This window comes from Hyaena hyaena, unplaced genomic scaffold (assembly GCF_003009895.1).
Source record: "Hyaena hyaena isolate Hyena2069 unplaced genomic scaffold, ASM300989v1 scaffold_137, whole genome shotgun sequence".
Classification (NCBI taxonomy): domain Eukaryota; kingdom Metazoa; phylum Chordata; class Mammalia; order Carnivora; family Hyaenidae; genus Hyaena; species Hyaena hyaena.
Window position 1 is genome coordinate 678,894 of NW_024080769.1, and position 13,245 is coordinate 692,138.

Sequence of the window (13,245 nt, forward strand, 5' to 3'; positions counted from 1 at the left end):
CTATACCTTCTTTTATTAATCTCTACTTTGTCAGGAGAGCAAAGGAACCCATACCAACTTCACTATCAGACTGTTCTTAGAAATGTATCATTTCGAAGACATAACACTGCAGGCAAAACTACTAGTTAAAAATTGTCACCTAACATTTATATAACACTTTGAGGTTGACAAAGACTCTCACATACCTAATTTCATCCGATCCCCACAGTAGCACTATGAGGTGAATATGACTACCCCTGCGTAACCAAATGAGGAAACAGATGCCACAAGAATAAGGCACTTGCCCCAATTCTCCCAGCTGGTCACTGCCACAGGTCAAACCGGAATCCAGCTTTGTCCGACTCCAAAGCCATTGCTTATTTGTATTTTACCAAAATGGCTCTCAGGAAAAAAGATGATGTATTTCTGGAATTTCTTTTCTGTAGTATCCGGTGAACAAATAAAGCACTCACTTTTGTTGGGCCAACTAAATATGTAAGTTTTCTCAGTGATATAAATAAACTTTTATCAAAACTTCTCATTTAAACTCTGTAGATAAGACTCACCAACAAAATATCCAGAAATTGTACATGCTACCACTCTGGAATATAATACCTCTGAAATAAAGCTGTTTGCTACTATATCCCAGGCAGCCAGGGATCACAGAGTGACTTCAGAGAAGAGGAAAGCAGATCTCGGGTCCAAAGCTTGTGCAGAATCCATACAACAATGAGCAATTTGCAGTTGGAAGACCGAACTGCAATTCAGCTGCCAGCTACTTGGCCAGGACTCTAGACTATGGCAGTCTTGGCTTCAGACTGCTCTTACTGTATGTTAGGGATTTCTTCACATCTCACAGCTCAGGCCTTTGTTAATGTACTTACCTCTTTTGTACCACCTTTCTGCTACTACTATTCAGTTCTGTTCAATTTATGTAAGCAGTTACGGCTGCCCAGGAGTTCACCCATTCTTCTTGTTTTAGGATTAGACAAGGTCATAGACCAAAGAGATTTCCTTTTTAAGGCTTTTTAGGCTCGATTTGAGTTTTGTAAGTGAAGTCGGAGCACCTCTGTTTTTCTCCCTAATGGTGGGGGGGGCTGTAAGCTTTGCTATTCAAGCCTGAATACACATACAATTTTTTTGTGGTCCCCCATATGGAAACGATAGAGCAGAAATGACTCACAAATGAAACGTGAAAGACAGATTAAAAAACTATACTTACTTAGGAGGAATTCGTGAGGCTGTGTTCACATTTGTGGTTGGGACTACTACTTGAAGAATGTGTTCAAGGGCTGTTAATCCACCAGCAACTTGAAATGCAATCTGATCTGCTACATTCTAGACAGAAATACAAATAGAAATTAGCCCAATTTCTCAGGCATAGAATGATCACCAAACAAAATATTTAGTTGCAGTGTCAAATACTCTGTTGGTTCAATTATTCTACAAATACTTATTGAATGTTTATGCAGTGCTAGGAACAGTAGGTCAAAACTGGTGAACACAAAACACAGTCGCTTTCCCCCACGAAGCTTAAAATTTAGTGGATGAGAGCAACACCAATCAAATAACCATAAATAAAATAATTTCAATTATGATAAGTACCTTGAAGAAAAAGGAAAGGTCTATAAGAATAATGGGGAACCAACTATATACTGGGGAAAGGGTTGGCACAGGTTTTTCTGGGAAAGTTGAGGTTTTGAAACAGGCAAAAGGGAAGGGATGGAACACTCCATGCAGAGTGCAAAACCATTTTATACAGAATATTTTAGCAATCCTTTTTAAAAAAAATGTTTAATTAATGTTTTTATTTATTATTGAGACTGAGAGAAACAGAGCATGAGTGGGGGAGAGGGGCAGAGAGAGAGGGAGATACAGAATCCAAAACAGGCTCCAGCCTCTGAGCTCTGAGCTGGAAGCCCAGAGCCCCATGCATGGCGTGAACCCACAAACCGCAAGATCATGACCTGAGCCAAAGTCGGACGCTTAACCGACTGAGCCACCCAGGTGCCCCTAGCAATACTTTTTAAAAGCAGATCATTTTGTAATGCTAATTACCACCTAGCAAGACAAACTGACTGCCACAAAGATTTCTTCTCCTATTACTGATTATTACAAAATAACCTAACCATCTCCATATATTTTTTTCACCATTTTGGCTACATTAGGGAGAATCTTAAGTCAGCATTTTAGAACTCAACCGATGATTATTTCTCTACAATTTCTGAAATGTTTACAAATCTTGGGAAAGGAACATCTCTGAGTTCTTGGCATTTCTCTGGCATGAGGACAGGCAAGAGCAATTCTATGGTATACTGTATTCATTTCAGTGCACACAATCACTGCAACCCCGCTAGTATACCGTCAACTTTATATTTCTTCTAAGAGCATGCTACAGTTCATCAAGCCTTGAAATATCTTTGAGATACTGTAGTATTTTGGGAGGGATGGTCAGATGCATCGGGGAGAGATAGGAATTATCTACAAGATCTGTCAAACATGTTTGCTTGATTCTTCTGATGCTCTAAGCACATGCTCTGCTTGATGTAGACTAGTGACTACTGACTGTACCTTAGTCGTTCAATTACTCACTATGTGCACAATAAAATATACTTTGACACTATAATACGTTTATTGTGAATCCTAGACAAGAACTCATAGTTTTAGGATAGAAAATTAAGAATTTTTGTTATTAATGGAAAGAAATGTTTCTCTGCAATAAAACTAACAATCAAAAAGTGGAAAAACCCAGGTGGATTCAGTAATTGGAAAACATAATGCTGTTACCATTCTTTCTTAGGCTAGGATGTCAATATAATTAGAAAATAATATATTTTGTATTAGCACACAAGACAAAGAAAACTGTACTAATCATAACTGTATAGCTGGGTGGGTTATGACAAATTGAACACATCCTATAACAACTCCAAAACAAAAAGAAATAATATAAATAAAAATTTGAAAATAACAAACACAACTCCCTGTACATAGCCTTAACAACTTCAAAATAAAAAATAATAAAAAAATAAAATTTTATAACATGCCGTTAATATTCCTGGCGCTCATCCCATTCACTCTCTTCTTCTTCCCCAAATGCAAAAGCTATCCTGATTTTTAAAATCATAGATTACCTTTGTCTTCTTTTCAATTCTATAAAAATGGAGTCATACTTTACATATTCTATAGAATCTAGCTTTTCTTGCTCAATTTTCCCCCCTAAATTCATACATATTGTTGCCTATACCCATGTTTCATTCATTTCCCTTGCTGGAATATATATTCCTTTGTCTGATTATATACATCAACTTATTTCTTTTTAATTGGAAAAATCGACTTTATTCCAGTGTCTTTTTTCCTCCCTTCTACATTAATTTCACTTTTAATATTACAGGGTGAGATAACCACTATCTTATTATCTTACTGAATTTATTTATTTATTTATTTTAAATGTTTTTATTTCTTTCTAGGAGAGAGAGACAGCGTGAGCAGGGGAGGGTCAGAGAGAGAGGGAGTCACCGACTGAAACAGTCTCCAGGCTCTGAGCTGGCAGTCAGCACAGAGCCCGACGCGGGGCTTGAACCCACGAACCGCGAGATCATGACCTAAGCGAAAGTCGAACGCTTAACCGACTAAGCCACACAGGCGCCCCATTACTCAATTTATTTAAATGTTTCACTGCTGATTGACATTTGGGTTGTCTCCACTTTCAAATTTTTTTATTAAAAAAATTTTTTTAATGCTTATTTGAGAGAGAGCGAGTGAGAGCGAGCGCATGAGCATGAGCGGGGGGGCGGGGGGCGGCGAGAGAGAGAGATTGAGAGAGAGAGATTGAGATACAGAATCTGAAATAGGCTCTAGGCTCTGAGCTGTCAGCAAAGAGCCCTACACAGGGCTCGAACTTGGGAACGGTAAGATCATGACCTAGGCCTAAGTCAGATGCTCAACTGAGCCTCTCATGGTCTGAGGCACCCAGCTGCCACAGGCTGTTTCCACTTTCAATCTGTGGACAATGCTGCTTTAGACATTTTTGTACATGTATCTATGGAAATGTGACATGCAATTGTGTTGGTTATATGAGTGGTATTCCTGGGTCACAGTGTATACATAAATTCAATTTTATTAGCTATAGCCAAACAGCTTTCTAAAGTATTTGGAACAATTGTGTACACAATGTGGTGCAGTGATAATTTCAACTACTCTACATTCACAAAAAAATTGATTTTATCAGTTTTTTTTAAAACTTTAGTCATTCTTATGAGTGTATAATGGCATTTCATTGAAGTTTTTATTGGCCTTCCCTGGATAATTAGTGGGATTGAACAACTTATGTTTACTGAGTATATTTTTAAATTGAGGTATACTTTACAACTGGTTAAAAGGCTCAGATCTTAAGCATGCCATTCAAATACATTTGAGAAATCCTTATCAAGACCAGAACGCTTCCATCACCTTAGAAAGCCTCATCATACCACTTTTATAGTCAATCCCCCCTGCTTGAAGCCACCACAGATTTGATTTATAGTCCCATAGATTACACACCAAAAGCAAAAGCAAAAATAAATGGGCCTACATCACACTAAAAAGCTTCTATGTAGCAAAGGAAACCATTGACAAAATGAAAAGGCTATCTACTGAATGGGAGAAAATACTTGCAAATCATATTTCTGGTAAAATACATAAAGAACTCATAAACTCAAGAGCAAAAAACACAAACAATTCAATTAAAAAATGGGCAGAAGTTCTGAATATACATTTTTTCCCCAAAGAAGACACATAGATAACCAACAGGTACTATGAAAAGATGTTTAACATCATTAATCATCAGGGAAATGCAAATCAAAATCTCAGTGAGATACTACCTCACACCTGTTAGAATGGTATTGAAAGAAAGAAAGAAAAAGAAAGAAAGAAAGAAAGAGGGAGATAGAGAGAGAAAAGAAAGAAAAAGAGAGAAAAAAGAAAAGAAAGAGAAAGAGAAGAAAAAGAAAAAAACCAGTGTTGGTGAAGATGTGGAGATAGGGAAACCCTTGTGTACTACTGGTGGGAATATAAATTGGTGCAGCCACTATTCCATAGTGTATGTAGATTCCTCAAAAAATTAAAAATACAAGTACCATATGATCCAGAAATTCTACTTCTGAGTATTTATGTGAAGCAAATAAAATACTAATTTGAAAAGATATATGTACTCCTATGCTCACACGGCATTATTTACAATAACCAAGATATAGAAGCAAAATAAGTGTTCAATGATAAATACAATGTATACAGAAGATGTGGTATATAAACAAAATGGAATATTACTGTGCCATGAAAAGAATGGAATTTTCCCATTTGTGAAAACTTGGATAAACCTTGAAGGCATTATCCCAAGTGAAATAAGTCAGGCAGAGGAAAACATGTGGAATTAAAAAAAAAGCTTACTGACACAGAGAACAGATTAGTGGTTGCCAGAGACACAGGAGAGAGGTTGGGAGAAATGGGATGGATGAAGGGGCTCATAGGGTAAAAAGAAACAAAATGTAGGTTAGTTTTGTCTCTTATAGAATTTCCTATAAATGAGATCACATGATATACATGAATATTTTCTGGATTTAATTTGGTAGTGAAAGGTTATCCCATCAGCAATGTTTCTACTGTATCTGGTGCCAGAAGCATCTAAAGCATAAGGAATACAGCAGAGGAACTCTTAGTCAGGATAGGGACATAAACACACACACACCTCCTTTCTTCTTATACTCAAAAGAAGTAGGAATTATAGATAAAATACGTAATAATATTAAAAATGCAGAACCACATTAAAAAATAAATGGAACATCTCTGTGAAACAGGGATGGAAAAGCTCAAAGTAATGCATAGGGCAAGGGCCCAAATTTCAGTAGATTCTTAAAAGAACAATCGTCCTTCTAGATTTTTCCCTCTTCCTCAGCTTTTCCACGGACTCAGGCTCCAAGTTCTGATTATTCCATTTCTGTTGTAGCTCTGAACTCTTGCCTACATCTACCACGTCAGTTCAGGGTTTCATGGTTTCTTGCTTGAGGTACTGCAGCAATTAGTACCTAACTGGAATCTCTGGATCCAGGCTCACCCCACACCAGCCTATTCTCTAGAGCTGTGATTTCTAAATACTCTTAAGATAAAAGTCAGGTTCCTTTCCCTTCCCTTTCCCTTTCCCTCTCCTTCCCCTTCCTTTCTTCTTCCCTTTCCTTTCCTATCCCTCTCCTCCCCTCCCCTCTCCTTTCCTCTCCCTCTTTTCTCCTCTCCTCTCCTCCCCTCTCCTATCCTCTCCTCCTCCCCTCCCCTATCCCTCTCCTCTCCTCTCTCCTCTCCCTCTCTTCTCCTCTCCTCTTCTCTCCTATCCCACTCCTCTCCTCTCCTCTTCTCTCTTCTCCCTCTTCTCCCCTCTCCTATCCCTCTCCTCTCCTTTCTCCTTTCCTCTCCTCTCCCACTCCTTTCCTTCCTTTGATTTCTCTTCCACTGTAGACCAATACTTTTGTGAAATGGAATATAAATGAAATATTGAATAAATGAGAAAAAAAGATGGAAAAAACTGGAGGCCACATTTTAAAATATTAGATACAACAGACATAAAATTACTCTGCCAGTTTGCTGAAACTTACTCTGGATTTGTGTTATTTATCTCATCCTGTTCTAGTGACAGTGGCCTGGAACTGGACTCTGGACTCCCTTTTGAGTAGTCCTGCTCTGGATGCCTATATACACAATGAGGATGATATTCTGAAGAGCAAATGTAATCATGTCACTCTTTGCTTAAAACGCTTAAGTGACTTCATCCTCACTGTCTGCGAGAGGCTCAAATTCCTTAGCACAGGTCTTCAAAATCTGATACCCCATTAACAGCCTTCTTCCCTGTCATGCTCCTGCCTCTCCCTCAACCAAATTCCCCATATGGCCTACGTTCTTGAATGCCTCTGTGCTTCTGCAAATACTGTTCCTCCTCCCCAGAGGGGGTGGTTCTCCAGCAGTTTATCTTTGTATCCCCACTAAACTTGGAGCTTCCTAAGTTCAGGAGCCATGTCTGTTTTATCACATTTCCAACACTTAGCAGAGGGGATGGCACTCAGTATGTGCTCAACCAGTGGTTGTGAATGATGGTTCTGAGGAAGAAGGCTGAAAAGGACACTTGTACATGATTTTGACGATGAAAACACAGATAGTCAATAACTTCTCAGGATAAAATTTCACAGGATAAATTAATCCACTCCTATTACTTGTGTGTGCCTTGTAGAAGAGCTTGTCAATGAAGGGGAGCTTCATGACCAAGGAATACAATTCAGTTTTTTCGAGACTGAAGGACATATTCACCTTGAGCCTTCTTAATAACCATCAAGGAAGATACATCCACTTCCATGTAAAGCCTTTATATATTGATATCTCTTAATTCAAAAACAAAGTATATTTTACCTCTGGCCAAGCAGATGCACCAAATGATGCAATCTGTCCACAGGGAAATGAAGCAGCACCACAGCTGTTCTCATAGACCTCTCCACAATGGGAGAGACCTGGATCAACATTGCAGAAGTGGAGGCAAAAAGGACTGAGTAAAAACAGACCATTTTAATGTATACATCTATGCTTTAGAAACAAAACAAAACTCAAAGCCTTTTATGCAATGCCAACAACATGGGATGTGACCTCTTGGAAAACTTAAGATATAAGCTCTAGTTAGACATTAAACAGGAAAAAAGAAGCCAAATTCAGGAAGATAAAGGCCATTTAAAGCCAAAATTTTCCTGATGTATTATTGAAAATTGAAGTTTTAATTTGTCACTTGCAGCTTTTCAGGGATATAAACCAAAAGGCAAAACCAACTGGGAGATAAAAAAACTCACAAACCTCCCTCTGAATTCATGGAGGTTTCTGGTTACTTCTACAATGGAAACTCAGAATGCAGAAATGGATCCTCTTCCACAGAAGATGGCCAGATGGCAACACTGCTTAGTATCTTCCTAAATTCTTCATTTCCCATATCAACTTCTATTCCTCCTACCATTTCTGTCCTACCTCAGGACCCCATTTGGCCTGTAAGCTCTGTAAGTGTTACAGCTGACTCACCTTCGCAGCCCCATGTCTGGCACAGAACAGGAATGGTGAACACCTGATGGATGAGTGACTGAACAAAAGGATGAACAAATGAAAAGGTTCCTCTCAGAGAGCAAAAATGTCCCAGGAGAGATCAGAGCTTAACACAATACTGAGGCCCATGAGAAAGAACGAACACCTCCCTTTGGTCCCATTCCCTAACACAGTGTGAACAAACAGCTCTCCCCATCTCCGTGCAGAGAAGTGGATGAAACAGTCCTATCATATCCCATGACATTTTCACCTGAGGAGGACAGAAAAGGGAAAATCAATGATGAGCTGCTCAAATGTTAAAATAAAGGGGAAAACCCACCTTCTTAAGCACATCCCCTTAAAAGCTCTATATGCAAATAAAAAATGGAAGTCACATTCACACAACAATCCACAGACTCAAAGGATGCAGAGCCTCCCATTTCACCTTCCTCTCTGTGCCCAACACACTAACTGCATGTGCTAATCACTCCCTATATGCAGTACTCTTTATGCTCCTGGACATCTTAATGCCATGATGGGAATGGATGATCCTCAAATACATAGTCTTATACTTACTTGTTCCTATCCCTGTCAGTGTCTAGAAAAAAGCAACATCCTAAAAATGCTTAACCACAATTATTCTCTCCATCCAAGCTGCCAAGTTCTCACCCTATAATGTTCAAATGCTCTCTCATTCCTTTAAGACTCATAACAAATAGTTTTCATGAAGCCTTTCTGATACCTTCAACTAAGTCAAAGTTCTCTGTATTCAACTGTATTTCTCTTGGGGCCCTTATCATTTCCTATATTATCCCACAGTTATTTGTGTTCATGTACTAGGCTATAAAGACTAGTCTATGCATTCTCAATCAGGGTCAAGCACAGGATACACGCCCATTAGGCACCAAGCAAAGTTTGTTTAGTGATTAAAAATAACTCATTTAGAAAGAGGAACATTTTCTTTTCCCTTTTACCCCTTTCCCAAATACTCTGCATTCAGACATGTGAAGGTGGAACACCCGAAAGGAGCTCTATCATTCTGATTTGAGTGAGGAAAATACCTCTGAAAGATGAAATATGTGTCTTTACTTCCGTACCTGACATAACACCTTAATAGCTCTGCCTTCCTCTGCTCTCTCCCACTCTGAGACTGACAACTGACTAATAGGATTAGTCGCTCCATTCTAATAACCCAGCTTAACTGAAGGCCAGCAAAAAAATGACAGCTTCAATCTGAATTACATGGCCCGGGAATCCATTCAATTATTAACTAGAGTAACTGTTATTGCCTCTCCCAATCAAAGGAGAGGCAGCTGTTAATCTTTGGTGGCCTACAAAGGCTGGTGGCCTTTGTACTTGACTTCTCTATAGACGGTAATTATGTTCTTTGTGATCAGGGAGGAAGGCCTTCCTAGCCTTTTAGACAGAGGTGGCAGATGGGGAAAACTGTTTGCCTGTTCATTAGCAGGATAGGCCAGATTTGTTCTGAGCATCTGGTGGTACCCTAAGTCCTGTTTAGATATAATACAAGTAGGTTTTGGCAAGTCCATAAATTTAGAACTCGGCAGACCACTTTATAGAGATGAGAAGATCCCAGAGTAAATTTTTTTATGGTTATTTTTCCCTTATGGAAAACTTTCCTAACACTTAAAGGACATAATCTTCATTCCTCTACTATCTTCACCTGTTCATGTTAGTTTAAAAGAAGCGAGCATGATGAGCTGATAATCCATGTTCTAGGGTTTTTTCCTTCTAATGTTGGCTTCCTCATATTCCCATAATCTACATAAATGTCTAGGCTCCGCTTTTTGGCTGTACACTCACATTTGAAAGGACTCAGGGTCTGGTGTTGAGAATATCACAAGGAAATTAGAAACTTATGGAAATGTCATGCCCAAAAGAGTAAAATTATAACTTACAGTTTGAAGGCCTAGGTAATAAGGTAAGTGAGGCTGGGGGAGACTGGAAAGCTTTCTCAAGATGAGAGAAACAATTCCTTTGTAATGCTAATCAGAACTCGGATCCTTTGGAAGGCTCTCCCTAAGGGAGCTGCACCGTGCCATTTTTGACCTGTCTGGACTAAGTGAGATGAGGGCAGGGTGAGTGAGAGGGGGTGGTGCAGAACACAATCCCCCCCCCTTCCCATTAAGCTGTTACGAGATAGATGACCAAAGATCAGTGTATAAAGTTTATCACTGCAATACAACAAAACTCACAATAAAGTTAATTTTGATCTCCCACATCCTCAGTGCTGCCAAGATGCCAAGTGGCAGGCACCGGCCAGGTGTGGCACTCGGAGAGCTGGTGAGAGAGACTTCAATATAGCTAAATGCAGTGTGATGAGGGGATGCCACAGTGAGGGTGTGAACGGAGAGCTGTACACCCACAAAGGAAATAGTTACTGTGGCTAGTTCTTCAGGACACAATGGGTGTCTGTATGAACAGTTTTCTGAGTTCTCATGCTACCAACTAAAGACAAAAAACCCCCGAAGTCAAGGATCTACACATGAGGTTCCTTAAACAACTGCTTTATTTCTCCCACCTCTCCCAACTTCCAGGCTCCTGCTAGGTGACAGCAGAACTTGAAGAGTCTTACCACAGTAGTTTCTTCCTCTCCGTTCTTGCACCTTAAGTGTCCTGGAAATTTTAAAGCTTAGAGGCAAAATAACTTGGGACCATGAAACCAACGAGAATCTCTTTTGGGCAAGAAAATGATGGGATAAAAGTGAGTAACATGGACAAACTCCTTTGGGTCTAGCAGCAACCAGGGGGCAGGACCTTAGAGCGCCACCTGGATGGCATCGAAAAGGAGACTATCCCACCACTCTCTTCTCTTTCCATCATGACATTTATCGTTCTTCACACTTCTCTATTACTTAATTATAAACTAGATCATATTCATTTTCTACTTAATCGAAAAGCAGACTGTGAGCACTTGGGACAGCTGGAATTATGCTTACATAGAATCTATCAAAAAAAACTAGGTATTCAGATAACTCAGCCACAAAAAAGAATGAGATCTTGCCTTTTGTAAAAAGAATGGACTTAGAGGGTATAATGCTAATGAAATAAGTCAAACAGAGACCAATACCATATGATTTCACTCATATGCAGAATTTAAGAATCAAAAGAAATAAAGAAAAAAAGTGACAACCCCCCCCCATACTCTTAAATACAGAGAGCAAATTGGTGGTTGTCAGAGGGGAGGTAGGTGGGGAAATGGATGAAATAGATAAAGGGGATTAAGACTTTGTTTATTTGTTTTGAGGGACTGTGTGCACAAGCAGGGGAGGGGCAGAGGGAGAGGGAGAGAGAAAATCTTAAGCAGGCTCCACTCCCAGCGGGGAGCCCTGACATATAGCTGGGTCTCCTGAGATCACGACCTGAAATGAAATCAAGGGGCCAATGCTTAACCAACTGAGCCACGCAGGGGCCCTAAGAAATCACTTATCTTGCTGAGTGCTGAGAAATTTATAGAGTTGTGAATCATTATATTGTACACCTTAAATGAATATAACACTGTATGCTAATTATATGTCAGTATAAAAAAACATTTAAAAAAGAACTGGTATTCAATAAGTAGATGCTCAATCAAAAAATAAAGGCACAGTCCAGTTTCTGGGATTCTAACATCAGAAACTGTCTTAAGAGGAGACAGAAAATCCATCAATCCACAATGAGAAAGAAGAAGTGTAGAAGCACTCATATGCCTGGGAAAGTCAAGGTAAGGGTACAAGGAAGTCAGAAACTGTGGAAGAGGCACTAGTCCTTGCCTGTGCTGACAAGGTAAGGCAAGCCAAGGCAGGCCCTACTCTGCAGGAGGCCAGTCCTGAGAGGAGTGGCCCAAGATGTGATGCTTATGTACTGCCCTATTCACGTTGGCCTCAGTTTTTTGCCCCATACTTAAGCAGTGACCCAGACTCTTTTATGTCTTTAAGGAGAGACGCAGAAGAAAAGAGAGAGGGGGCAATTTTAAAAAGTGCAAACAAACTTAAGGAAAGAATAGGAACCCAAACTTTACTTTTCTCAAAAAAAAAAAAAAAAAAAAAAAAAAAAAGATAGGGCTGAAAGTGACATTTCAAGAGCTTACCATATGGCAGGCCCTAGACTGTTATGTAAGATTTCGCAACAACCCCACGAGGTAGGAATTGTCGTCTATTATACTGATTAAAAAAAAAAAGGGCTTCGAGGAATCATTTAAGTTTTTACTGCTAGTAATTGGCAGAGCTGGGGATTGAGTCTAGGTTTATCTGTCTTCTGAGTATAAGATGGATCTACAGAAAGAATGCTGTGGGAAAATCTAGAATGTAGCTTTAAAAATGTGCTTGGTTGTTGGCATACTTTCCACTAAATATTCCAATTTTGTAAAATCTTGGGACTTTTTCAAAAAGAAAATTAAATTTTGAAAATTTTCAAGAAAATGTTATTTTGAAATTATTTTAGATTTATTGAAAAGTTTCAAGGACAATAAAGTTCCTGTGTGCCTTAATCTAGCTTTCCCTCAGTTAAAATCTTACACAAACACTCCATATTAATCAAAAGTATATTACATTAGAATTACATTAGAATTATATTGTTAACTAAACTACAGACGTTATTTGAATTTCCCCTTGTTTCTCCACTTATGTTTTCTTTTCTGTTCTAGAAAAACATCTAGAATACTAGAATGCATTTAGCTCAACACTATTTTGAAGACAAGATGAAGTTACTTTCAGCATTAGAGGAGGTATTCTAAGCTCTCTTATATTAGCATTCACTAGCAGCTTAAAAAAAAATTCTTGAAATAATCCAGACTCAGGGAACATAAAGGAATGCCAAGTTTGACCATCACAAGTAAATAAAAAAGGAAATGAGAGCTAACTAGATTCTAAGGGACTGAAATATGAGCAGTTCTTTTAACTGGTGGTGCAGTTCTTGAGACTGTCAGGAAACGGGAAGAAATGTGCACACAGCAGGAGGGAAGCAGGCCTTGACTGAGGAGGGAGGCAATGTGGGACCAGGTTAGAAAAGGCTCCAGGTGGCCCAAGATGAGCTCCCTCTACAGCTCCAGTCCCAACTGGCCTTCAATACTTTCTCAGCCAGGGCAGTCTTTCAAAATCCTTTCCTTTCTGAATGTCCCTGAAATCTCTGTAGGCTTTGTTTCTAACTTCAGCACAGATACTGTTTCTTTTTTTTTTTTTTTTTTTTTTT

At 39.1% G+C, this 13,245-nt stretch overlaps 1 protein-coding gene across 3 annotated transcripts in view; it reads right to left on the reverse strand.

Annotated features, from left to right (window-relative positions):
• Nucleotides 1–13,245, reverse strand: part of SCAPER (S-phase cyclin A associated protein in the ER) — a 514,984-nt gene that overhangs the window by 145,611 nt on the left and 356,128 nt on the right. For all 3 annotated transcript variants that reach the window (XM_039238174.1, XM_039238172.1, XM_039238173.1), the window contains one exon: nt 1,202–1,317. In XM_039238174.1, the coding sequence (XP_039094105.1) occupies nt 1,202–1,317 (116 nt within the window). The remainder of the gene's footprint in view (nt 1–1,201; nt 1,318–13,245) is intronic.